This window comes from Falco peregrinus, chromosome 2 (assembly GCF_023634155.1).
Source record: "Falco peregrinus isolate bFalPer1 chromosome 2, bFalPer1.pri, whole genome shotgun sequence".
Lineage (NCBI taxonomy): Eukaryota > Metazoa > Chordata > Aves > Falconiformes > Falconidae > Falco > Falco peregrinus.
This window is the reverse complement of record NC_073722.1, coordinates 115,337,635-115,361,955: the sequence shown is the minus strand read 5'-3', so window position 1 is coordinate 115,361,955 and position 24,321 is coordinate 115,337,635. Positions and strand designations below refer to the sequence as shown.

General features: G+C 36.6%; 1 protein-coding gene across 2 annotated transcripts in view; it reads left to right on the top strand.

Moving 5' to 3' along the window:
- B3GNTL1 (UDP-GlcNAc:betaGal beta-1,3-N-acetylglucosaminyltransferase like 1) overlaps window positions 1–24,321 on the top strand; it is a 132,710-nt gene that overhangs the window by 38,071 nt on the left and 70,318 nt on the right. For both annotated transcript variants that reach the window (XM_055794774.1, XM_055794775.1), the window contains one exon: window positions 173–268. In XM_055794774.1, the coding sequence (XP_055650749.1) occupies window positions 173–268 (96 nt within the window). The remainder of the gene's footprint in view (window positions 1–172; window positions 269–24,321) is intronic.

Sequence of the window (24,321 nt, the reverse complement as noted above, 5' to 3'; positions counted from 1 at the left end):
TATTATATTATATTATTTTGTATTATGAACATAGAAGGGGCTAATAAGGACTGTATAGATAATCTTGATTTTTGGACTTCTTGTGTTTTGAATGCTTATTTTATGATATTGTTTTACTGCCATGTGGGCGCACAACAGTTTACACTATGTGATTAATCTCATTTTGCTTTAGATTATTGGTTGCCAAGTCAGAAGAGAGCCACTGGAGTCTACTGAACGTTATACTCGTTGGATCAATAATCTAACTGAAGAACAACTTCTTACACAGGTATTCTTGTTTCAGCTGTTACTGAAATGGCAGAAAGATAGAGCAAGAGGTTTATTTAGATGGATCTTTTCAGTCTGACTGTTAGCAATACACGATAACTTACTAAGGTTATCAGGGTCTTGTATTTAAAGGCTAGTAGTTTCAATAAGAGACAAGTTAATGCTGCACGTGGTCATGATGTAGTGATGACTTCATACTGAGTGAGAATGAAGCTTTCAGCTTTGGGTTTGGAGTGAGGCTTGCGGTCTGTGGTTAAATGCATACGCTTTCATTTTCTAATAATTAGTTTAGGGTTTTCTCTTTAAAAAGTGTATTGAAATACACAAGGAAAAAAATCTGTCTTGAGAATGATCTGCCACCCCCCCACCACCAAGGTTGGATAGATATTGACCACTTCTGTATCTGTTTAAGTCTTTCTGGAGATCATTTTAAAATAGCAGTTCTTCAAACATTAAACATTGGGCTCATTATACATGTTTGTAAGATGCGTCTCATGCAACTGAAGATGACAGTTTTGGCATAAAGAAAGTTTGTTTCGTTAGGCAGGCAGCCAATGCTGAACTAAAAGAGACTTTGGCAAAAACAAGTTAACTGTGGAAGAAATCAATCCAGCTTGTGGAGGTATGTGTGTACCGAGTATTACAAGAAATCTAATGGATGGTTAGCAGAAAATATCCCAGCAGGCATTAACATGCAAGTATTTGGGGTTGGATTTTGTGTTGCTATGGTAGAAAGACATTCGCTTTTGATTTTTCTGCATTTGAGTGGCTGAAAAGATTAACATACCCTTGTTTGTTAGACTTCATTGTGAACTGTGTTGTCTTCCCCATTACCCTAACCCCCAAAGACATACTTACAGGCTCTGGTATGGTAATTGTAATACAAGTAATCTATAGACCTTGTTTTACAATCAGCAGCAGTATTATGGTTCTCTATAATTCACCAAGTGAAAATAGTTTCAGAAAAAGTTACCCATGGAATATTTGGATTTGCCTTTGAGTATGGTATTAGAAAAAAAGCTGCAGATTTAAACCAGTGAATTTTTCTGACAGCAACATTTGGATCACTGTGTTGTTGAAGAAAAAGAAAAACTTGAGGATGTAAAAATTTATCCTACACAATCTGAAGTATTTCATGTAGGTGGCCACTGGATAGAGTCTTTAATGAATTCAGCTGGAAATTAAAAGAAATATCCTGATTTTGATATTATTTATGGAGGGGCTTAGCAAAAAGAAACTAATTTTAAGATGGGGATGTATGTCTTCTGGAAGAGATTATTAATACAGTGTTTCTGATAGCAGGATGCAAATACAGTGACCTGGGAAGTCCCTTGCAAGCTTATGCGCCTACAAATATCTCTTAAAGCCTTAATTAAGCAGCATGTGCAATCCATTATTTTTCCGTATCATTTAGATTCATACATTTTACAAATAGATGAGTAATTTTGGAAAATATATTGGCTTTGGAACTAGAAGGCTGCATAACAGAAGTTGTGCTACTTGTCCATGAATTTATTAACAAGATAAGAGTCATAGAATCACACTAATTATCTTTTTAACTTGTTACCTGTTCTCCACCAAATTTAACACAGAAATAGGAGTTCCTCAAAGACACTAGACTTCTGAAAATTCCGTGTTAAGTATGAAGCTAGGAGACTTTGTACTGCACCAGCTGCAGTTCATATGTTGTTAAACACCACAGAATCCACTTGGACGAAGATTTTAGGTGCCCAATCCTGAGAAAAGCTTCAGCTGTGACACAAGCCTGCAGGAAGCTGGGCTTTTCTAGCTCTGGTGCTAAAAGAACTGCACATCAGCACATGGCACCTCTCCTGCCCCAGTATCCATTCTTCTGATCAAAAATTCAGGTAGGGAGGTAATTATTTTGCTTTTCCTTAACTTAAAAAGGTATGGGGATGGGGAGGAATTGGGAGTAAAAACCATCTCAGCTGTGCTGTAATAATCAGGATATGAATCAATTATGTAAGGTTAGGCCTGATTTGTCCCACTCCTCTGCCCCCGATACACCGTATGTTTTAATTTGGGTTTGCTTTTTTAAACTCTGTTCACTAAATAAGCCCCAAGAAAGCTATAATGACGGGCCTTTGTGAATGAATTTGTAGAATCTCTGGGAGGAGCAGTCCTTCAGGGAATTCAGGAAAATTGGCTTTAATTTACAGGATATTGTCTCCAGCAGTTTCCTGTAGTGAAAGAATGTTCAGCTTTTTTTAGCTGTCTCTGTACTTGGTGCCCAGCCTTTTTTCCAGTTACTTCTGTTGCATTTCTGTATCATGTACATGCAAATTATTTGTGCTGTAAATTGGGATACCAAGCAACCAATTAAAAAAAAATAGCCACTTGTCAAGATCATGTAATCTGCTACCATAATATTCATGCTATTGATTAAATAATATCCTATAGCATGGAGTTGCTTTACTAGACAGTGACTAAAGTCCAGTTTGAAAGAGGTGGGTGGTAGCAGATGTTTTGTTAGGTGGCTGGATGGCTTCATATGCCTGGCTGCTGGTTTTGTATCACTTGAGTCAATACCAGATTTTTGGATCAAATGTCTATCCCCATCCTCATGCTGAGAAGATCATTCAATACGAAACGCTTCTAGCATTTTAACTTTTTCTTTTCCCTTAGCCGTGGCCTCTTGATGCTTACTCATCCATTAAATGTTTCTCTAAACAATTATACTGTAACATTCCAAAGATACTTTATGGTATGCGTGAAATTTCAGAATATATACCCCAGAGAGTGTGGTGTGGGAGTAAGGGAGTACAAAGAGAGTGTAACAATGAGAAAACTACTTTTAAAAAGATGACTATTTGATTGTTTTAAGGTTATCTGCTGTATAAACAATGTGATTAAAACACACTTTTATAGGTGTACTAATATAAGCCTTAAAATATATGTATATGTGTTCTGGTAGACTTACTATTTTTCTGGCCAACAGGAAAAAAAAAACCCACAAAACTGTTCAGTAAGTGCAGAGCACAGTTACATGTACAGGAAGAAAATAACCAAACAAATTAAGAGAACTGACTGGTTTGATGTTGGAGTAAGAGAAAAAACGTAGATTAAAACTAATCCTGCAGGATATCTGAGTCTGAATTGTGATTGAAGTTTGATCACGCAGCCCTTTTTGTACACTGGAAATTTTACTTTGCTGTATAAATAAAAAGGTCTGAATGGTTTTAAGGTTGGGTTAATTGCACAAATATTTATACAAGTAGTTTTTAAGGATTGCTGCTAACTGTAAGTAAAACATCTGAGTTCTTATCCATTTCTGTTAAATCACTACTTTAGGTCCGTTTAGTCTCACAGCCAGTGAAGTATTATATTCAACCTGAAGCATAATTCCATCTGACCTACCATTTTTTCTTCCCCAAAGACAAGAGACTTCTCTGCTTTCATGGGTTTGTTCACTTAGAAAGCAGACAGCAAGCTTAGAGTGACATGTGAGGAGACTCTTGCAAAAAGGAGCGGGCTCTATGGTTGATGAGACTAGACTGTCCTAATTTAGAAAAGTGACAGTCTGAACAAAACATGACAGTCCTGTATGTCTCCTTGTGCTGGGTTGCTTCCTGATACATGCTGTGCTTGGCAGATCATCTCAGCTCTTTGTGTTGGAAGTTTTCACAGGTGATTTGCAGTTCTTACTAATAGTGTCTCCCAACCACCTGATAGAAGAACAGTAATTAACATGTTAGAGTTTCTTAACACCTACTTTTCTCTGCTGCTACAGGTGCCTGTTAAATTTAGTTGATTGTTTAAAAGCTGTGCTGCTTTGCTTACTGAAGCTTCCTACATTAGAGTTTAATTAATATTTGATAGAAGCTCGTGCTGCATGTCAAGAATTATTATAGATACTCAGTTTGGAAACAGATCCAGCATTTTGGTTGGGTCAAGCTTGTAGCTTTTCTTTTAAGGCAAGAAGGATCTGGGAACGTGGCTGGACCTTTTCCATAAATTCAGTACAGTCACTATTGCATTGTCATCATGTACCTCAACATGCAACTTCTTACTGGTAAAAAGCTGGTAGGAGTACATTGCGGGTAGGATGAATTTTCCAGGTGGGCCAGAGATTGAATTTCTCTAGTGTAAAGCATCTGATTTGTCTACTTGCAGACTATAAAATTCTACCTTTGCATGCTAGGGTCAGTCATCAGTGTGTCAGATCTGAAATAATAATTGAGGTGGCAATCTGAAAGCAATACATGCAGTGCCTGTTGTCTGGTTGTATTAGTAAAGGGGAAACTGGACAGAGGGTAAGACTTTCTTACTTAAGAATGAATAAAGCATTAAAAGGCTGATTGATATCCCCCCCTGCCCACCGCCAACCCCCACCCCAAGCCCCTGTAGTATCTTTGCCACTATTAATGGCTCACTTGTATTTGTTGTCCTTTAATAAAAAGGTACTCAATGCTTTCTTGGGATTTTTTGTCATGGTTTCCTCTTCCTCCACCTATGTTATCTGAAAATGTGCCATTAATAGCAAAGTCTTGACGTTTGTGTTCTATTGAGCAAAAGAACTGAAGTCACAAACTGCCTAATTATGGCAGATTCTGCTAGATTGTGTGGAATTGTGTGTGCATTTGGCTGCTTCCTGTTGTGGTGGATCCTTTTTCTCCTCTGGAGGAGAATGAAACAAAGTTTCACAGCTAGTCAATGTTTATATTTACATTTGAAAGTGCGTGTCAAAAGGGTTCATGGAGTTCTAAAAAGTTTAATGAGAAGTGGTTTACCCACATCTGTGATCTCAAAGCACAATTAGAACTTCCTAGCAAGGCTTCATGTAAAGGCATATCAGGGTCAAATATTTTTGAACTTAGAAACAGGTTTGCAGTAGTTCAGAAATGTATGCAGATTTTGCTTTGTGTGTTAGCAATTTTGCGTGAGTTTAAAGGTATACCATAGGGCAAAGAGTGTTAAACAATTTGGATTTTTCCTTTTCATATTTTGTTAGATAATTTGCATGCTGAAACAAGGCTTGAATGTGATTCATAATATGTGGTAGTATTTAATTGGAACAGAAACATTGTAATATAATATGAAAGCAACTTGGGAGTACAGTAAGTTTTGTTCTGTTCCAAGATGTTCTTGATGAATGCAGTCTTGCAGCACGATGGATGCTTGTATGGCAGAAAGAGAGTAATATGATCTTGATGGACATCAAAATTAAGTAGGTAAAAAGTAGTTTATCTCTTTTGCATCCTAAAAAAGCATTTTTCTGAAGGCATTTGTTATAAGAGCTGGACAGGTAATGCCAAGTGTAAAGGAAAACTGTCAAGTATTAAATTTTCAGAAATGCGTAATTTGTTTTCCAAACTATTACTACCATTTCTCCTCAATATCTGAAAGTTACTTTGAAAAATAGGGCAAGAACTTAAAATCAGGACTTGGTTATTAATGCTGGATTGCAGTTAGGGATGTGGATGGAACTAATAACTTACAGTTTCTGAATGCTCTACTTATTGTTTGGTCTTCCACATTTATCCTGTTCATAGGCTAGTTTGCAAGTAAAGAGCCTTTGAGCTTCACTTTGGGCTTCTATCTCATTGCCTTGTATAGCTTAAGGAAATTTTACTTCTGTCTAACAGAGGAGAGACAAAACCCAGTTTTCCTTTTAAAATGATAGGTGAGATATTGAAGTAGCCCTGACTTCTTTTTTTCTTTCATAACAGCAAGCCTACTCCAAATACAAGTTTCCAACTAATTTAGTGATGTTTATTTTTCAGCTGGTCCTCCATATGTGAGAGCACAGAGCAGATACACCCTTAACTTCCTGTAATTTTCTTTCTTTGAATTTGAAAATCAAAGTGCTGTTTCCACAAAAAAGGGGAATATTTTTACTCTGTCTTTTAGTGTAATAAAAATTACTGATTTCCAACATAATTTTACTGCAGTGCAGCGCCCTATTATATAGCCTTATATATAAGAAAAAACATTTGTCTTTTGCAACTGCACACACAACATTATTTTCATAGTTTTAAAAATCGAGTATGACTGTGAGTGAAGTGCATTCTATTGATTATTGGAAAATAACTTCCTTTTTTGTTCTCAGCTTTCTGTGATAAAAGTACTGGGCCAGATTTTCAGGAGAGCTCAGTAATTTCCATAGTAATTGGAGTGGCTGAGTGTGTGAGCATGAAAGCACCATTTGCCATAATGGATAGTAGGTCTAAGGACTGTTTTGATCACAGTCAAGATTCTGTTTCTTAATATTTTTTTATACTGACCTCACCCTGCCATGTTTGACATTTGTCTCTACAGTAGTTCTTGCTTTCTGATTTTTTTGACTACTTAAGGAAGCTGGATTTTAAAATATTTACATCCACCATATCCTCTCATAAGTATTAACAATATATGCTATACTGTTATGTTTGAGGCTTTTTTTTTTTTCTCTCTTTGTTGTAAAAAAACCCCAGATTCTACTTGAGACTAACAGCTTTTGAGTATAAGGATCTAGGTTTAATGAATGATTCAATTTTATTTTTTTTAATAGTGCATGACAAACTGGGATAGGGTTTTTTTTATCCTGTTTGTACAGCCTTGGCCAAATGAACTGTGATTGGAAATTCTTGAGCTGAAGTTATGCAAATAAAAAAATAATAGGGAGCTTTTCAGAGCATTAGGTTGGATCAACTGTAGCAGTGCACAGTGTTGTTTTGCATAGAGAATAGATACTTGTCTTCGTTTATCGAAAGGAGATGATCTTAAGGATGGTTAGCGTATCTAGTTCCTCTAGAAGGAGTGCTTGTGTATGCAGCTCGCGTTTTGAGAACTAGAGTGATCACATGTGACGGAGGTGGAGTAGGCATCTGCTTTGTGGTTAGCGGAGGGATGGCCAGCCCTGGTCCGAACGGAACTGAGAGCGGTTGCAGCGCATGGGGTGTATAACGAGGAAGGAAACAGCCTTGCATCTGGCTGCTACTGTAACTGTTGGGCTTTTGCCACCTCTCTGGGTGAGCTGATCTCTATGATGTGGGTGGATTTAACCTTTTGCGTCACTCGCAATGACTGCTCCTGCAGCACAGGAAAAGACAGCAGAGGAGAAATGTAAACCCAGCAGTTTTATATCCTTCATTTTACAAATGTAATACCTTAGTGAAATTGAAAATTCTGATGATGCTGGTAAACAAAGTATAATGGGCTGGCTTAGTAATTGCTGCAAATTATAGTGATTTTTTCAGAGCTACTGAGACAGAAAAAGCAAATGTTACCATACTTTTTTAAAATTGGACAAATTTGAAGTATTTTCCAACATTTACTATTAATTTAAGCTGTTGAGTTTATTGGAGTAGATATTAAGCGTGCCTGTCAACATAAAAGATAGGTGTTCAGAAAGTTTGTACCATAAAAGGAATAATTATTTTCTGGCATATAATTTCTCAGCATGCCAAGAGGTCTATATTTATTTTTGATAATTCTTTGCATACCTGTATCCTAATAATGTCAGAATGAAATAAATATAGTCATGAATTTACTAATCTCAGGATTATGATTATTTTAATTTCTCTTTACCACTTTATAAGACAACCTGTTTAAAGTACAGTTCAAATTTTACTTAAAATAGTGTTTTAGTCTTTATCACTTGGGAGGGTTTATCCTGCCACTAAAGGCAAAATAAGTGTGCTGTCTATAATTTAGCTTTTTAAGTTTGTAAGCTTGTAGAAAGTTGTTTTTTTTAATCTGATTAGGGATTTCATGCCAGAACATACTACTAAAAGCCCATATGTGGGTTCACTTCTATAAAAGTAATTAGTACCAGCATAGCTCATCATTTTGGTTTTGTTTTTTTTAAATCAGACTGCAGCATGCTATACAAATGCACCTTCCACAGCCACTTAGCATAAACAGCCTTCTGCACTAAATTTTCTTGGTGTGTCTGTTTTTATTTTTCCCTCATCTAATGTTCATGCTTTTTATTCTCTTCTCCATCTGTCATACCCTGTCCTTTGTAAGCACCTTTGCAGCAGAATTGTGAATTGTCTGGAGCAAAAGTCATGTCCATGTTCTTTGTGAAAAGCTAGTAAAATAGGGGCTAAATTTGTGCTTAGTATCATGTAGTAGTGTTATTTACTTTTTAAATACACCTTAATTGAAATTTGTTTCAAATAAGTATATTAATATTATCATCAATTTTATATAATTAATACATACATTAATATTAATTATACTGTCATAATTGCATACCATTATAATTAATAAATATGTAATAATAGACAGTTAATAAACTATATCAAAACTAATTAATACAATATTAAGTATATCTGGCAAGTATATCAATATACTTGCCAGACTTCTATTTTTCTGAAACCCATCTGTCTGTGTAATTTTGGGTGACTCTGGGACTGTATGGCCAGGTCTCATACTCTATGTTTTCTTCTGTGTGTTCTGAAGTTTTTTTTGTTGTTTTTCACTGCAAACTTTTAGAATAGGTTGTTACGCCTGTGTCAGCATTCAGCAGTTTTCAATTTCTCATTTTCATCTCTTCCCCTAAATAATTTTGTCTTTTCTTGACGCTTCACTAAAGAGCCACGTGTTCACCATGTACTTAATTGCTTATTCATTTTGCAAGGAGCAAATCACTTCATAGTTTCTAGTAAAGAAATTGAAGTGTAATCACCCATAAGTGCAAGAAAGTGGCAGATTAGTAATTCTCTTCATATTCAGAAGAAAATAATACTCTATTTGTGAGATGCTCTATCTATTGACTCAAAGTTTTAGGGAAAGGAGGCAGATTGGTTATCAGGTTGGCAATTGCATTTGAACAGGTTTAAGTGTTTCTGAGAGAAACCAGACTCTACAATGTAGTCTGCAGACCTCTACTAAGTAGGGCTAAACTGAATGTGCTCGTACACTATGACACGCTTCATCTAGAGCACTGCCAGGCCAGAAAGGTAATACTGAACCTAAGCTAGTAAGAGCCAGTCTTACTGTCAGAACATTTACATCTGGGAAACTGCAGGGAAATTCTCAGCTTTATTGTAATAGAAGCCAGAAAGAGAGATAAAGAGGTCATTGCAACGGACCTGAATGTAAGGGTGTGCTTCAGCAAGACACTAAAACGACCACATTTAGCTTTATGTTTCTCATTGTTCTTTTCCTTCTGTGTATTTCCTGAGTATTTAAGCTAAAGGAGAAGGGATTTCTTTTTTTTCTAGTTTTGTCCCATATGTAGCTATCAGTCTGCCTATGCTATGTGCAGGAGACAGTCAAGAAAGCCTTATCATGTTATGTTCCGGTCCTGGAAAACTGTCACAATTACATCAGCAAGTACTTACTCCCCTTGTCATTTGTTCTTTAATGGTTTCTGTTTCCACTCTGCTGCTTTTACTGATCATGAAGAGTAGCATCGCTAATGAGTACTGCAGATAAGCCGGTGGCAATTCATCTGTACATCTCTGATTTTCTTTACTTCTCTTCCTTTTTAGCCAGGTATGATGACAGTCTAAAATTGTAGTGCAGCCATGTCCCCAGAGTTTTAGCCATATCTCTCATACTGGCACTTTTCTATTAAAAAACCCCTAAATATATAGACAAATCTGTGATTGTGAAACGAATAAATTAAAAACTGTTAAATTCAAATGCTTGACCATCTCAGAAACCCCTGATGTCTTGCTTGAAAGAGCAGGGAAGTTGAGTTTTCAAATAACTATGTTGCTAAGCTGTCCGCAGATGTGTTTCTTCTTTCAACTGAAACTCAAGTCGTATTGAACGTGTCCATTGGTGTATCTGGATCCTCACTTCTTCAGGAGTAAGATGTTTGAGTTGAGGCTTGTTGTACTTGCCATTGATCGAGTAATCAGAGGAATGGCCTCTCATGGAGATGGACACTGTGCAGCCCAGACTAGTGGGCTTGCTCCATTTACCCTATCTGAAAATGATGTAGTATCTCAACTGCAAACATTTATTCAGCCACCTGATTTTAGAAGGTAACAGTTAGCAACATATATGGCTTTTCCTACCTACCCTGAATTCCACTTCTGTGGCATCTTTCAGAAGAACGTAAGTCATAACCTATGAGTGAAACAGGCACTCTCTTAATCTCAGTGTCAGATTGCACGTTTCAAAAGAAACCAAACCCAACAACCTTTAGAGTCAGTAGGAGATATTTTTGTGCGTGTGTGTCATAAAATTATTCATAGATCTGCAGAGCAGATGTTGACAATTACGAAGAGAACAGAGGCCAGTCTGTGGTCGGCCAGCGAGCTCAGTTCACGTGGGTAGATCAAGGCTCAAGGCAGCAGCGGTTTCCTGTCCGCACGCTGGGCGTCAGCAGGCGCAGGTTCGGGGGGCCATAGCCCAGTGGCGTTAGACAAAGTCACTTTTGTGAGGCCTTGCTTCTGTCTCTGGGCTGAAAGAATAATGGTGCTAGAAGGCTCAGTGTTCTGGTTTGTAAGATCTGTGTCTATTGATACAAAAATGGGGGTTAAAAGCTTTTTATGGATTTTGTGTTTCTTTGCTAGATGTTTGACTCCTCCTTTTAGAAAGCGTAGAACAGCTGAGCCTTTCATTTACTGCAGAAATTGCCAGCGTGTCATTTCACATTTTAATTCTTTTAGCTTGAACCATATTTAAAGCGCACACACACACACCCTCCCCAAATTTCAATGTATTTTTATTCAAGGACTTAAATGTAGCTATTTCCTGCAAATTAAAAATGACTAATTGCTATTCTTTTGCCTTCAGAGCAGTTTTTTGTTTTTTGAGTTTTTGTTTTTTTTTTTAATTTTCATGGTTGCAGGTAACGTGGAGCATCTCCTCTGCTTGACATGTTAGTGTAGACAGACATTTCCCAGTAGTTAAAAGAATATTAACTATAGCTCATTTTGTCTCAAACAGAATGGAGTTGTTGAAGTAAAGATGCTGCTGATGCCATGTCCAATGAATTCCTGTTTTCTCCTTTGTTGGTAGAGCTGTATAACACCCCATGTATTAGTGATGGAAATTTAATAACATTTTCTTCTGCAAATAAATGATTTTGATCTTCAAGTTCAACTGGTTTAGGTAGCGATGCAGAAAGCATCCTTTGCCCTTTTGGAGGTAATGGGAAGAGGAGAATAAACAAAAATATTTTTTAGTGGAAGGAGAAGAAACTTTGTGTGCCTGGTTGCTCTTCAGGATCAGAAAGATGGTTTCTAGAATTGGGAATGGAAAAAAAAACTCTTCTGGTGTTCTGCTATATTTGAATTCACTCTTTTGTGGCTTTTATAATACAGCTGTGGCCATGAAATGTGAGCGCATTAATGTCAAGTTCTAACAATTGGGTCTGTCACCTTGCTGGTTTTGTACAATAGAGGATGCTACTGAACACAAATAGAGCATTGGTAAAATGACAGAAGCAAAGTATAAAATTTTACTTAAATGGCTGAGACAGTATCTGTAGTAAATACATGTTTTGTTATTCAGAAACAAGAAATTATTTTCTGTCTGACTGAGGACAGCACACATTGCACTGTTCAGTGCGTAAAGGGTCCCTGTGATAAGAATCTACCATGTTCTCTTTGTGACTCAAATCTTAGGTTGCTTGGGCTTTTTTTCATCAAGTAGGTAATATGAATAATTTTAGAATAAAGAGGAAGGAAGAAATTACATGCCTCAGTAGCAAGCATGTTTTCTCTAAACCTTGAGTTTCGAGTTCTGTATTAAGGATAGGTGAAGTCCAAAGTCTTCTTTTATAGTAGGATACCAGGTGCAAGCAGCCAGACATAGAACACAATTCAGCTTAGAGAAAATGATAACATATCTTGGGTCTTAATGGCAAACTACTGTTGCTGTGGCAGGGCTTGTGCTGATTTGTTAGAAATAATACCTAAGCAATGCTAATACATAGAGATTTTTAGTAGGAAAGAGGCCAATGCATCTGCTGGGTGTGTGGAGGTGCTGCAGGTGGACGTGTACCAGCGAAGGAGCACATCACCCATCGACACTGCCTAGGGGAGTACCATCCTTAGCCCTGTAGAGGCAGGACAATTATGTATTAGTAATGACAGTTTTCTGTAACTTTCCTGCATAAATATTAAGATATCTGTGCCAGATCACATATTTAGAATGTGTCATGCCAAGATATTTACCTACAAATTAACTGAAAAATGTCCATTGTTTCATATTGATAACATAGCCGTAGCCAAATGTTAGGCCAAATTGTGTAATGCAATACCTCATTCTAAGAAGGGTAAATATCTAGTGAATATAGAAATTAAGGCAGTATTTGCTTTCAAACATACTGAAAATGGTAGCTGTTACGTTTTCTTTATTGTAGCATGAATTATGAGATTACAATATCATCTACTTTCTCTAGAAATTTCTAAGCTATGCCATATAGACTATTATATTGATGGGCAATAGTAATGTAGCAGGGTGGGGATGTTAAACAAGGGAAGTTGGAGGGGATTTGGTTTTGTTTTTCTGCTGAGACCAGGAAGCAAACCATCGGAGAGCTTAAAAGTAGGGACCAAGTTTTTTTTAATCCAGGCTACTGAATTTTTTTTTAATCGCTAGAAATTTTTCAACTTGCATTTAACACATATATTTGAGTGTCCCCATTTAGATGGGGTCAGCTTTCTATGAATTATATGATTGTGATTTGGAATCTCAGAATAGTAAACTAAATGCCTTTGGGTTCTTCCCCCCCACCCCCACCATCTCAGAAGATGTTACAATTGGTAAATTAAGTGACAGAGTTGGTATATATATTTTGCAATATAGGTGGTATATTTACAAGTATGAAAAATCCTGAATGAAGGCAAATTCTTAGTAGTTACTTACCTTCATTTGTGCCAGCCCAGGAGCTTTAAAATAAAATTTCTGAAAATAAATGTATTTGGATACAATGATGAGAACTTCAACAAAAGGGCTGTTAAGGTGCTACAGTTGCTAGTTATTGATGTACATGATTAGGTTTAAAACTTGTAGGAAGAGAAAGGGAATTCAGTTTTGGGGGCAGGGGGTGGTTCTGGGTTTTTTTGGAGGGGCTAATAGTGCTTAGTTGAGACGGGTGGCATCGCTTGTGGTTTTAATATTGACTTGATGTATATTATTTGGTCGAGTTGGGAGCTTTCCAAAGTTGCAAGTAAAATTAACAAGCTAAATAACAGTTTATTTTGTGGGAAGCCAGACTGATGTTCTGTCTTTGTAACACTGGGGCTTTTCAGTGTTGTTTGTAGGACTTTTGATGAATAGCCTGAAGTGCAATCCTTTCTCAGTTTTGACCTTTTACCAGGGAGCTCTAAAAACAGAAATAATAAATTTTACAAGGAAATAAACTTATTTCTAAAACCATTACATATTTGTGCTACTGCTTTACATATTCTGAAGGTTGTTTGAATTTCCATTCAATGCTTGATGTTTGGTTAATTTTTTCCTGGTAACTTTGGTGTTTGTAGAAATGTTACCTGTCACCAACATCAGCAAACCAAAAATGTTTTAGTAATATTTTTACTGTCTGTTTATAATGATAATAAAAATAAAAGCTTTTGGCTTTTATAACTCTGTCAAACCTCTTTCTAAAGCAAAAAAGATGTTGTTTGTATGTTGTGTATGTGAAAACTCAACATCTGCTTCACTGATTGTGTGTACTTAGGTGTGAGCAATTGGTGAAGAAAAGTAGCTTGTCTACCTTTTGCAAGAACAGACCCTTATTCAGGAACGGTTTCCATAATTACTTCTAAAATGTATTTTCATGAAGCCTGTCTGAATTTGGGATACTTTACCAAGGAATTATGCCACTGGCCCTCCAATAAACTATAATAATTATCATCTGAGAAAATAAGAGTTTATTAATATTCTGATATAAGACTGTGCTATAAGTAGGTAGTTCCTTGAGAGAGAGAGAGAGCAACGTAATTGTATCAGAATCTGAGTTTTGAGAAACTTGTACAGACAAGTCTGAAAACATAATCGAAGAATATTTAGTCATTATTTAAGCTTCCTGTAGCTCTGAAAGGTGTGAACTACTTCATTAATCTTAGTGCAGAGCTTGGCGGTGCGAGGGAGGATGGGGGAATAATTCTAACAATATTTGAAAAAGTTCTTCCACTTCTGCTAAAAGCAAGGATGTTGTGGCCTTAGCCATAATCATGAATAGTCTGTGGCATTGTCCTAGTGTCCTATGTTGGGCAAATGTGTGTTTCTGCTGGCATTAAATAGTGTTATTTACTGTTGTTTCAGGGCTTCTAATTGTCAGGAATTTACAAATAATGAGAGCTTTGGATTATATTTGTGTCCAGGTGTAGCCTCTGTATGCAAATCATGTGCCATCTTGTAGTGTTTTTACATGCACATCAACTGTTTGAAGTTTGTGTATCTTTTGACCAGAACTTTACATTTGTTGCTGTTCATTCATTTTAAAATACTGCATTTCGAAAAAGTGTTTGTTCCTCATGGTTTTGGGCACTGTTACACAGCTAGCATGTATTAATTTCAAATACGCTTTTGATAGATGTGCTTCTATTATTGTGAAAACTTGATACATATATATTTTTTTTTAAGTTTTAGAAGAGAGAAATAGGTAAATGTCACTCTTACATCTTGTTTTTTAATTTATCTTGAACTTCTACTTGTGCTTTGCTGTTACTCTTTCCTGCTTTAACAGGTTTGAAGCTTCTGAATCTGATATATTAAGTGGATATGTGCAGATGATATTTTTTTAAAAGGAAATTTGTATGTCTGCAGTTGCTAGAAAATGAGAGAGTATGTGCCTGTGAAAGATGACAGACTGCCAAATAAGCCTACCAAACTGAGGTCTGTTAAAAATAGGAATTTCCAAGCAGGCTATAGTTTTATCAAAGAGAAAGCAAGCAGGCCAATTTGAGTACTTTGCACAGCTGTTTCAACTGAGCTATTTCATCCATGTGATAGTATATAATAATTTGATGCCAAAAGTAATACATACACTTTTTTTATTATTATTTGGCATCAGTGGCAAACATAAAATTGGTTTCATATGGTCAAAAACTTCTGCATTCAAAACAAAATAACCCAAAAGTTTGTCTCATCTTGCATTTGCAAAATACTGCAGCTAAGTAACAACTACGTTTTCTGAATCATGCAGTAAACATGGGTCTTCTGTGATCATAAATCAGAAGAACTGACACTTTTCTGCCTTTCTAACTGCAAGAAGTTTGGGTGGGTTTTTTGCTAACAATGTACTTAATAAAAATATTACTTTGAATCAATGGGTGATGCTTTTAGAGTCTTTCAAATTAAATGGCAGTACTAAGTGAAAATGTATTTTCTTAGGCATAGGTAACAGATACTGCTTTTCTATTACCGTACCTGTAGGTCAGTAGATCTTGATTTTCACCATCAGAAATGCATAAGGAACATTCAGTAACATGGGGATGCTCATACTCCAGTGAACTGGGTGCGAGTGCTCCAGCTCATGTGTTTGGAGATATCTAATGACAAAGAGAATGCATTCACTAGGTAGAAGTGCAACAGATGCCAAACAGCTGTAAATGATCTGTATTCTGTTATGGAAGAAGTGAGAACCTTTAAGCTTCAATTGAAGAGATTTTGTTTGTTTGTTTTAGCACAAAACTGAGTTTTAACACTTTCTCTCCACTCCTAATGGCATTTATTTAGCTAGTTGTTCTTAGATTAAGCAAGACTTCTTTTGGCTACTACTCTCTTTTAAAGCCCTTCAGATTATATCTCATTAGAAGTCAGTAAAAACAGTGTCAACTTTAAAGTAGGATCCTGTTTTGTCCTTGTTAATGTCACTTGACATTAAGTGCCCATAAGTAGCTGACCTTTACACCTACCAATATAAACAGCGTCAGTAATATGCGCCGCTTTTGAATGTATAGTGCCATTGAACTTTTAGTCCACTGATACCCAGAGATATCCTCCTATTGTTCAGTCCAGGCCTCTGCTGCTGCCTCTTTTTCTTGAACATTTGCAGTCCGTTTTCTCTGTTGTTTTTTCTCCTCCAGCAGATAATTTCTTTGCATCCCCTGGGTTCATCCACTTTTCCTCTGGATCAGCCACCTTCCCTGCCAGAAGTCTCTGCTCCATCAATAAAGGCTTGGTTTGGAGTACAGTTAGACAACAAAATGCCTCTTTTTCCTTAGTCTTTGATTGTTTTCAGTCAGAATAGTTCTAAACCTAAATATTTCTACCTTTCTCATCGAACATGAATGGCTTTCCCTCTCTCACCCTGACAGCTTTTTTATGCAGTTGCAAGGTCCAGCAATCTTTTTGCTGAACTCAGCATGTTGTTTCAAATCTAACACACAAGTGCTCTCTGCAGACACCAGGGCATTCTTAGCTGCTTGCTGTGAAACCCTCGGAGCATATCACAATTTAATAGAATGGTTTGCTCTGCCCACCAGACACCAAGACTACTAGGTGCCAGGAATGGGATAAGAAATGCTATGCATGTGGGTTCGTTTGTGGTGTGTGGGGTTTGTTGTTTTTTTTTTTTTTTTTTTTTTTTTTCCCCAGAGTCAGTAGAAAGGAAAGGATTGGGAAGCTTATTGAGGACCGTAGTTTTGGAAGTTGTCTTGAGAGATATGGGAGGAAAGAATCTGAAAGGAGAGAAGGGAGTTCAAGAAAGGTAATTTGTATGCAAAAGACTGAGAGGAGAAGGCAAAATAAACAATACTTGTTTGTCTACCTTGGAAACTGAAATTGCCAAATCTTTTCCAATTCCTTGGGGGTTTGTTTTTCATGGCTTAGTGTGAATTTGGTAAACCATCAAAAGAGCTATATTAGCACTCAGAAATTGTTTGCAATGGTAAAAAATCGTTGATCAGGAATGCCAATTATTGTTGGAACAAAATAACAAACTGTGACTGTTTCTGGATTATCTTCCTGCTCTTGCTTAACAAGTCTGACACTAAAACTGCTGTTCTGTCCTTTGTGAATTGAAGCATGAAAATGCAGTGAGTGTGTTTGGGCATGAGCTTCTTACATGTTTGGATCAAAGGGACTGGTGTATGAAAGACTCACTGACTTACTGTCACTATGGCAGTTTGTGTATGAAGGCAGCCTGGAATTCTGTATATGTAAGGTTGTTATTAAGTCATTGACATTGAACAAAGGATTTTTTCTCTTTTTTAATCTGAACTGCAGCTTTGTGAGTTTTTATGCCATTTTTTTAGGAATGCAAACATATTAGAAGGTGTTTTGCCTACTTTTTAGGCTTTCTTCCTTTAAGTTACAAATTAGTGTTGTCTTTGTCCTTATTGTAGAATCAGCCTTTGACTAACATCACGGAAAAACTGGGGGTTTTTGTTTGTGCTTTAAAGCATGCATTTTAGTAGCCAGTATATTTACACAAGACACATAATCTTATTGTGCAGCTTAGAAGCCAGTAGGTTTAGGGTTTGTTTGATGTTTTCTTTGCTGACAAGGTAGTTCTAGCAATATGATTGTATTTTGTATATTAGACATCTTAGGAAGTGCTATCTTAAAGCTGCTTGCTAATTTATTCTTTATTTAAATAGGCAGTAGCATGTTTAAGGTAAGCATTTAATGAGAGACATCCTTGCTTTTTTTTCATTGTTTAGATCCAGTACAGGATTGGGCATAAAGCAATTCTTTTTGTACATCAAAATCAAAGAAAATGCATAGTACTACACGCATGTAACAATTGTAAACAGTTGTTTGAGAGAATTTCAGAGAAGACATTCCACAAATTAAGATGGTCATGATATGACAGCAACTAAAAGTGCTTATTTCCCTGGCATGATGTAACAAAATACTCAGAGCATCACTTTCTGATTTATTTAATGGGATGAGGTATTAAAAACCTACCAGAATAACTAGTACTGTGTAAGTAAATGGAGGGAAAAAAAGGAGTTTTTTAAGTTGTGCTGCAAACAAGCATGTACTTCATAAGTAGGCAACCAACACATTCAACATACAGCAGGGAACATAAAGAAATAAAAAACCTAATTTTGCTGGAAAAGCCAAGTAGTCCCATCAGTTACTGCTGTGACAGAGTTCCAGTCTACTCTTCATTTCTACCTGCTATGAAAATGTACCATACTATGTTTTGGAGAGAAAATCCTGTTCCACTTTACTCAGTTGGATGCCACACTTGAGAGGTTTTAGAAGGTTTTTCATCAAGAAACATACTGAAGCCAATCCTTTTTTCTCACAGGTTTGAGTTCTAGTTTAATTTAAGTCAGTGTATTTGCACAGACTCTGGGGCACCCTGATGTTACATCTAGCCTTCTTTCAGACATCATCACGTGCCGTGAGAGGTTACAATTACACTTGTTGAAGAAAAAAACAGATAAAAAAAAGAAAAATACTGCTATGATTCATATAGTGCCAAGATACGTTCTGTTGATTGCTTGTGGCCTTTAGAGAACCATACATGGTTCAGGGTATTTCTGGGTCAGTGATTTTTCTGTTTTAATGGTAGAGATGCATAGACATATGCTCCAGTGCTTCTATATTGTGTTTCCTTATAGGCCTTTGAGAAAGAAGCTGAAGGATGTTTGGATAGAAGGCTGGAACTTTTACGTGGAGTTGACATAGTTAGGGCACTATAATAATGACTGTTGATAGACAACTCCCAGAAAAGGAAATGAAAGTTATCTTTATAAAAGAACACAAAGTGTATTTCCAGAAGAATTAAGTGAGGAGGCAGTGTGCAAGAGGATGAGGTAACCACAGACAAATGTGCTTCTCTTCCCTCCCCCCCCTCCCCGGGCTTTCCTGTCATGTCTACTATCTTTAGGCAATAATGGCAAAATGGGATGATATTTATATTTTTCTGACTCTTCACGGTGGGAAATTATGGGTGAATTCCAGTTTGTACTGTGCATGTTGCATCTGGTTCTTTGAAGTTTGGTTTAAAATGTGTCATTTCTAGGCATTTTATTAAGATCAGTTGTCAGAGTATCCTGAGATGCCTGTAGTGTTCTCATTCTGTTCTTGCCTCCTATGATGCCCTGCAAATTCTTTCCTCTGTGTTTAGCTGTTGATTTTGTTTTTTGTTAATTTTCCCATAGAAGACATTACAAGGAAGGAGTGAGGTCATTCCTTTTTCAACAAGTTTTTTCCTCTTGAGATGCTTGATTTTTGAAAGCACAGAAATTCTAATTTAAATAAACCTTAATGCAGAAAAGAGACTTAAAAAATAAGGGAAAATGTGATTGGAAGACCTGAACTTGAATATATAAAAAGCCCATCAAATTTTCAGATGTAATCAAATCAGGTTGCGAGACATGATGAGAAAATAGCCACTGCGAAGTAAGGCTGTCAGTGGCTGGGAGATTTTGTTGCAGAAGAAAATATACAAAGATATAAAGAAAAAGCAGAACCGAGAGTACAGATATGGTAAAAGAAAAACTAAATTTCCAATGAGTTGATAATCCCAACTGACATAAAAATTAGGAGAATGTAGTAAGAGCGTTTTGTACCAAGAGAAAGCTATGCCTCATTAAAAAAAAAAATAATTCAGCCATGCAAATGTGCCTGAAGGAAACCTCAGTGTGCTAGGAAAGGTGGCACAGATAATTGATATTGCTCTCAAACAACTTGATATGGCCATGAAATGAAAAAACTTATAAATGGGTTCTTTTTTTTTATTTAGAAATGTAGAAATACTGGAAAGGTATAAAATCTTGTGTGAAAAGCTGTATTTCATTTTTATGGTTTACAGCTTCTAAAAATGAGACCCTATCACTATTTGACCATTATGAGTTGAAACGTTGCCAGAATGGTATTATTTTATGCCTGGTACTTAAGAGTATCTGTCATATAATAGTCTTGTGAAATACGGTATCAGAATATTTTGTGTAGCTTGTCACTTCCTGATCGGTAAAATACTGATGGAAAACAATGCATAGATTTTATGTATATCAAAGCTGTTATGAACCAAGAGTTCTGTAACACCAATCAGAACTCTGAAGATGCTCATACCGAATAGCTATGTTATCGTACCTACACACTTGGCTCCAAACCCGTCCTTCTGTGGGGAGGTTGGTTTTGTGCCTTTACAGCTCCGAATCATTTTCCTTGAGTTCTGGGTGTCAGTAACCAAATGGGCTTTCCTCTGTCCCCAGAGATCCAAGTTTCTTACTACAGGTATAACTAAAATTTGAGACACCTTTCAACTACTATGAGTAAAGCTTACTTGCACTTTTATCCTTTTAGAAAATAGCCTGGAATACATTTTGGCAGAGAAGGGTTTAAACCTAAAGGAAATTTGTATCCTTACCTATAAGTATTTGACCAAGTTGTTTGTCATCCAGAGCTACAGTGTTTTACACAGACAATAATTTAAAATATAAACTAAATTAATAATTTGTTAAAATGTAACACTTTATTTTTTTCTTCAGTTGAGTGGGGGATGGTGCTTTTGGGAGATGGCATCATACCCTTTAGCCAGACAAGAGAAGAATAGCGCTTACAATTTAATAGTTATATGAATATTCACCATGCATCTTTATATTCTTGTTCTTTGGCTTTCTTGTGTCAGATCCCTGCATTTCAGCATCAAAGAAGTGTTAGCGTATATCAGCTACATTCCATTGTATAGTTGATTTATGTTTCACATTGTATAGTTGATTTATGTTTCACATCATGGCCAAAGTAAAGAATGAACTGAAACCAGGATCCAGTGCCATCTAGACTTTGGATGTGGTTCTCTGATTGGAGATCCATGTTACCAAAGCAGAAATCTTACAATAAATCAAAAAACACACTCTATAATTCACTAGCTATTGTGTGATTTTACAGAAGCTGGCTGGACACTTACAGTGTGAAAAGCCAACAAGAATTTTTCCTTGTGAGATCTTTGCAAATGCTTCCTTCAGCTGCTGCTGTAACAATAAATAAAGATAAGACAATAAAAGTCGAGAATAAAATGATTGAGCCTAAATCCTTTAATTGCAAGATTTATATAGCCAGGTAAGTCTGTTCAGAAGAGAAGGACCGTGAAAAAATCCTTTTTTCTAAAAAGCGCTGTATAATATGTAAAAAATAATCAGGTTTGGAAATCATGAAATGTAATCTCTCACTGAGAAATGTATGTGATAAATCTTCAGAAAATAGTGCGCTACTGTATATAGCAAGAGTACAGTCTGTGCTTTCGGGTCATTTCCCAAGGTAAATTTACCTCATGAATAAGGCCTTTAGTTGTTAACTGTTGAAAGGAATCTAAAATAGAAGACACAGATGGTTTTCCAAGTTGAAAACTACATCAGGGAGTTCATTATTATGCACGCGCATAAGATCGGCTGCTCTATGGTTAATACTTGTGTCAGCATTTTTTGTATAGTCATGTTTATTCTTAATTCTGTCAGCTGCATAAACTTAAAACAAATCTAAAGCTGTGGTGTATTTTAACACCAAAGGGAAGTGGTTCTTTTTAGTTGGTTTGTTGGTTTTTTTTCCTGGTAAAGTGAACAGTCGGCTTTATTCTACTAGCATCTCAGAAAAGAAAAAAAACAAACCAGTATATGAACATGGTTATCAGTAGTAAATGTTGGCCATGGTATGAATTATGAAACAGATTAAGAATTTATTTTTTATATTGACATCAAACCAGTGACTGTACAGTATTCAGTGAATCATGAGGTATGTGCAAGAATTTTGTTTAAAGATCATCTATTCTTTACTGTCTGACAGAAAATAAATACTAGCAGCTGAAAAATGGTTAAGTGACTCATTTGGTGGAAGTGAAGCTACTGACCTTATGGCTTTCTTAACTTTGGACAGAAGTGACCGAATTTAACTTTCTATTTCTTACATTATAAAGTATCTGTTATTTCACTACTCTAGGCGCCAAAAAAAGAACAACAGTGCAAGTGGTATTTGACTAAAGAACTTGTTTGTGTAATTGGGAAAAAAAGAAAATGGTTTCAGCTCATTGTCAAAACCCCTATGTCTGGCATAAACTTCTAAAAAAAAAAAGCATTGTTTTAATTTAAAATCCATTATTATTCTCATCTCACAGCCTTGAATTGTTGATTTTTATCCTTCTTCCATTCAGCTGCTACTTTTTCAAGTACATTTTCTTGATAATTACTTGAGTTACAGCCATTTGAGATATTTGGACTGTTCTCTACCCACTAAGTTTGGGTTCTGTATGGATTCGTAGATCTGTGCACTTAGCTTAAAGGGAATGTATTCACTCTTGGAAAGGGAACATATGCTTGGAATTTTAATACAAAAGTGCGTGACTTGAACTGTCACAGGACTGATCTCTAAAAACAGTGAGAACCTGATTAAAAAAGGATGCGTATTTTTGTCTAATAATCAACCATTTCTTAAGTTCTTGAGATGCTTTTTTTTTGTGGCTGTTTCAAGGACTTGACCGTCATTAAAGATCAGTATCACCAAGTCTGGCACATTGGTTTCCGGGAACATCATGACAAACAAAAGCCTGTTGTGATATGATGCCATGATTTAATGTTCTGGGGGGAATGCAATGGGCACATATCCACCTGTGAAGGCGATATAAAAGTTTATATGTGACACTCTTTACTTGGGCTGAAATGTTTGGATTATTTGCCTGAATTTACAATCACTGAACATGAATGGCAGTGTCTTACATAAGGCAATATGATGTAATTATTTACAAAGGTATAAGAATAGGTTGGATGATACTTGAAGCCCTGGAATAGTTAAAGTGTGGAAAGTCGCCTCTGTAACGCAATGTTAGGCAAAGGTTTATAGAAGAAACATCACAACTGCATCTTTCAAAATTTGACTTCATTCTTTGATATCTAGAATATCTGACATCCTTCTTATTGTCACCCATGTGTTGCATAAGCACATCTGTCTGTTCCATGAACCTTAAGATACAATGTAATGTACTCTAAAATCAAAACTGCATTTGAATATGCTTCTGAATAGAGCTGAAACCAGAGCATGAAAATGGTTGGGTTTTTTAATAACTTTTCTTAAGCTGGAAGCGAGCTCCTTTAAAGGACTATGTTACTAATTAGTTTATTTTGGCAGATAAGCCAGCAGCCAGACAGAAAGGTCCTTTGGTAGAGAATCCTGGTGTAAGCTCTCACAGCCTATCACTTGCCCTAAGGGACTGGAACACTTCTTTTCCAGCATCTGTAGAGGTGAGCTTTAACTGCTTGGTGACTTTCCTTTAAGTGTGAGTTTGTCTGTTGCCATTGATTATCTCACCCACCTCTGAGTCAGGAAAACCTGCTGTTTGATTTTCCATCTGTTAGTGTTTTCCCTCACCTATTTGGATGCCTTTTCTGAAGGCCTTCTATTTTTCTCCTTTAATCTCGGCATCATATTCTATATTCAGATTTGCATTCTTGATGCTTGAACTGTCTGGAAAATGGCCAAGAGAGAAATCCTACTTTGATTGCGCTTGAATTTTGAATGAGTCTCAGCTTCAGGATTCATCGCTTCCTCAAGCAAGAAAGCAGAGCCAACCTAGCCATGGGACAAGCACTGGCTAACCTATTTCCAACCTTGTTAGCTTCAAAAACATCTGCCATGGATTTGCTCCAGGAAACTCTGGTAAAGGAGTCTTTGCAGCTGAATGTGCATCCCGTTTGGTTGCCAGCCCAGAGACTCTGCTGAGTTTCAGGCTTTCCATGGAAATAAGTGCAGGCCTCTCAGAAAGACCTCCACGTTGAAGGAAAAGTGTCTGAATTAAGAACAGATCAGGTCTTTCATTCTTTAAGGACACCCGTACCACTCTGCTGGTGGTGTCCAAGAGGGGAATATTCTGTTCTTTCATTGCCTTCTCCAGTCTGCACAACAGGCTACATTCCTGCAGTTCTTTGCGACATCTTTCAACAGCATTCGATGGCAGCATTTCCAAATTTCTAGATTCTGCAAAGCGGAGTAGTCCTGTCTCCTTGTTTTCAGGAGAAATGAAGACTGTGATGAGATCTGTAGCAAAATTTGGATTAGAAAGACGACCTCCACTTTGCTCATTTGGTTGATTTTATATGTGTGATTAAAAGTGAGAGACAATCAGTCTGATCTGGGTTGAAGTATTATCTAATTGCTAGATTAACAGGACTATTTACTTAGAGCACCAGTATTCAGCTGTACCTGGAAATCTGAAGAAAAAAATGTATGATCAGGGAATCCTTTACT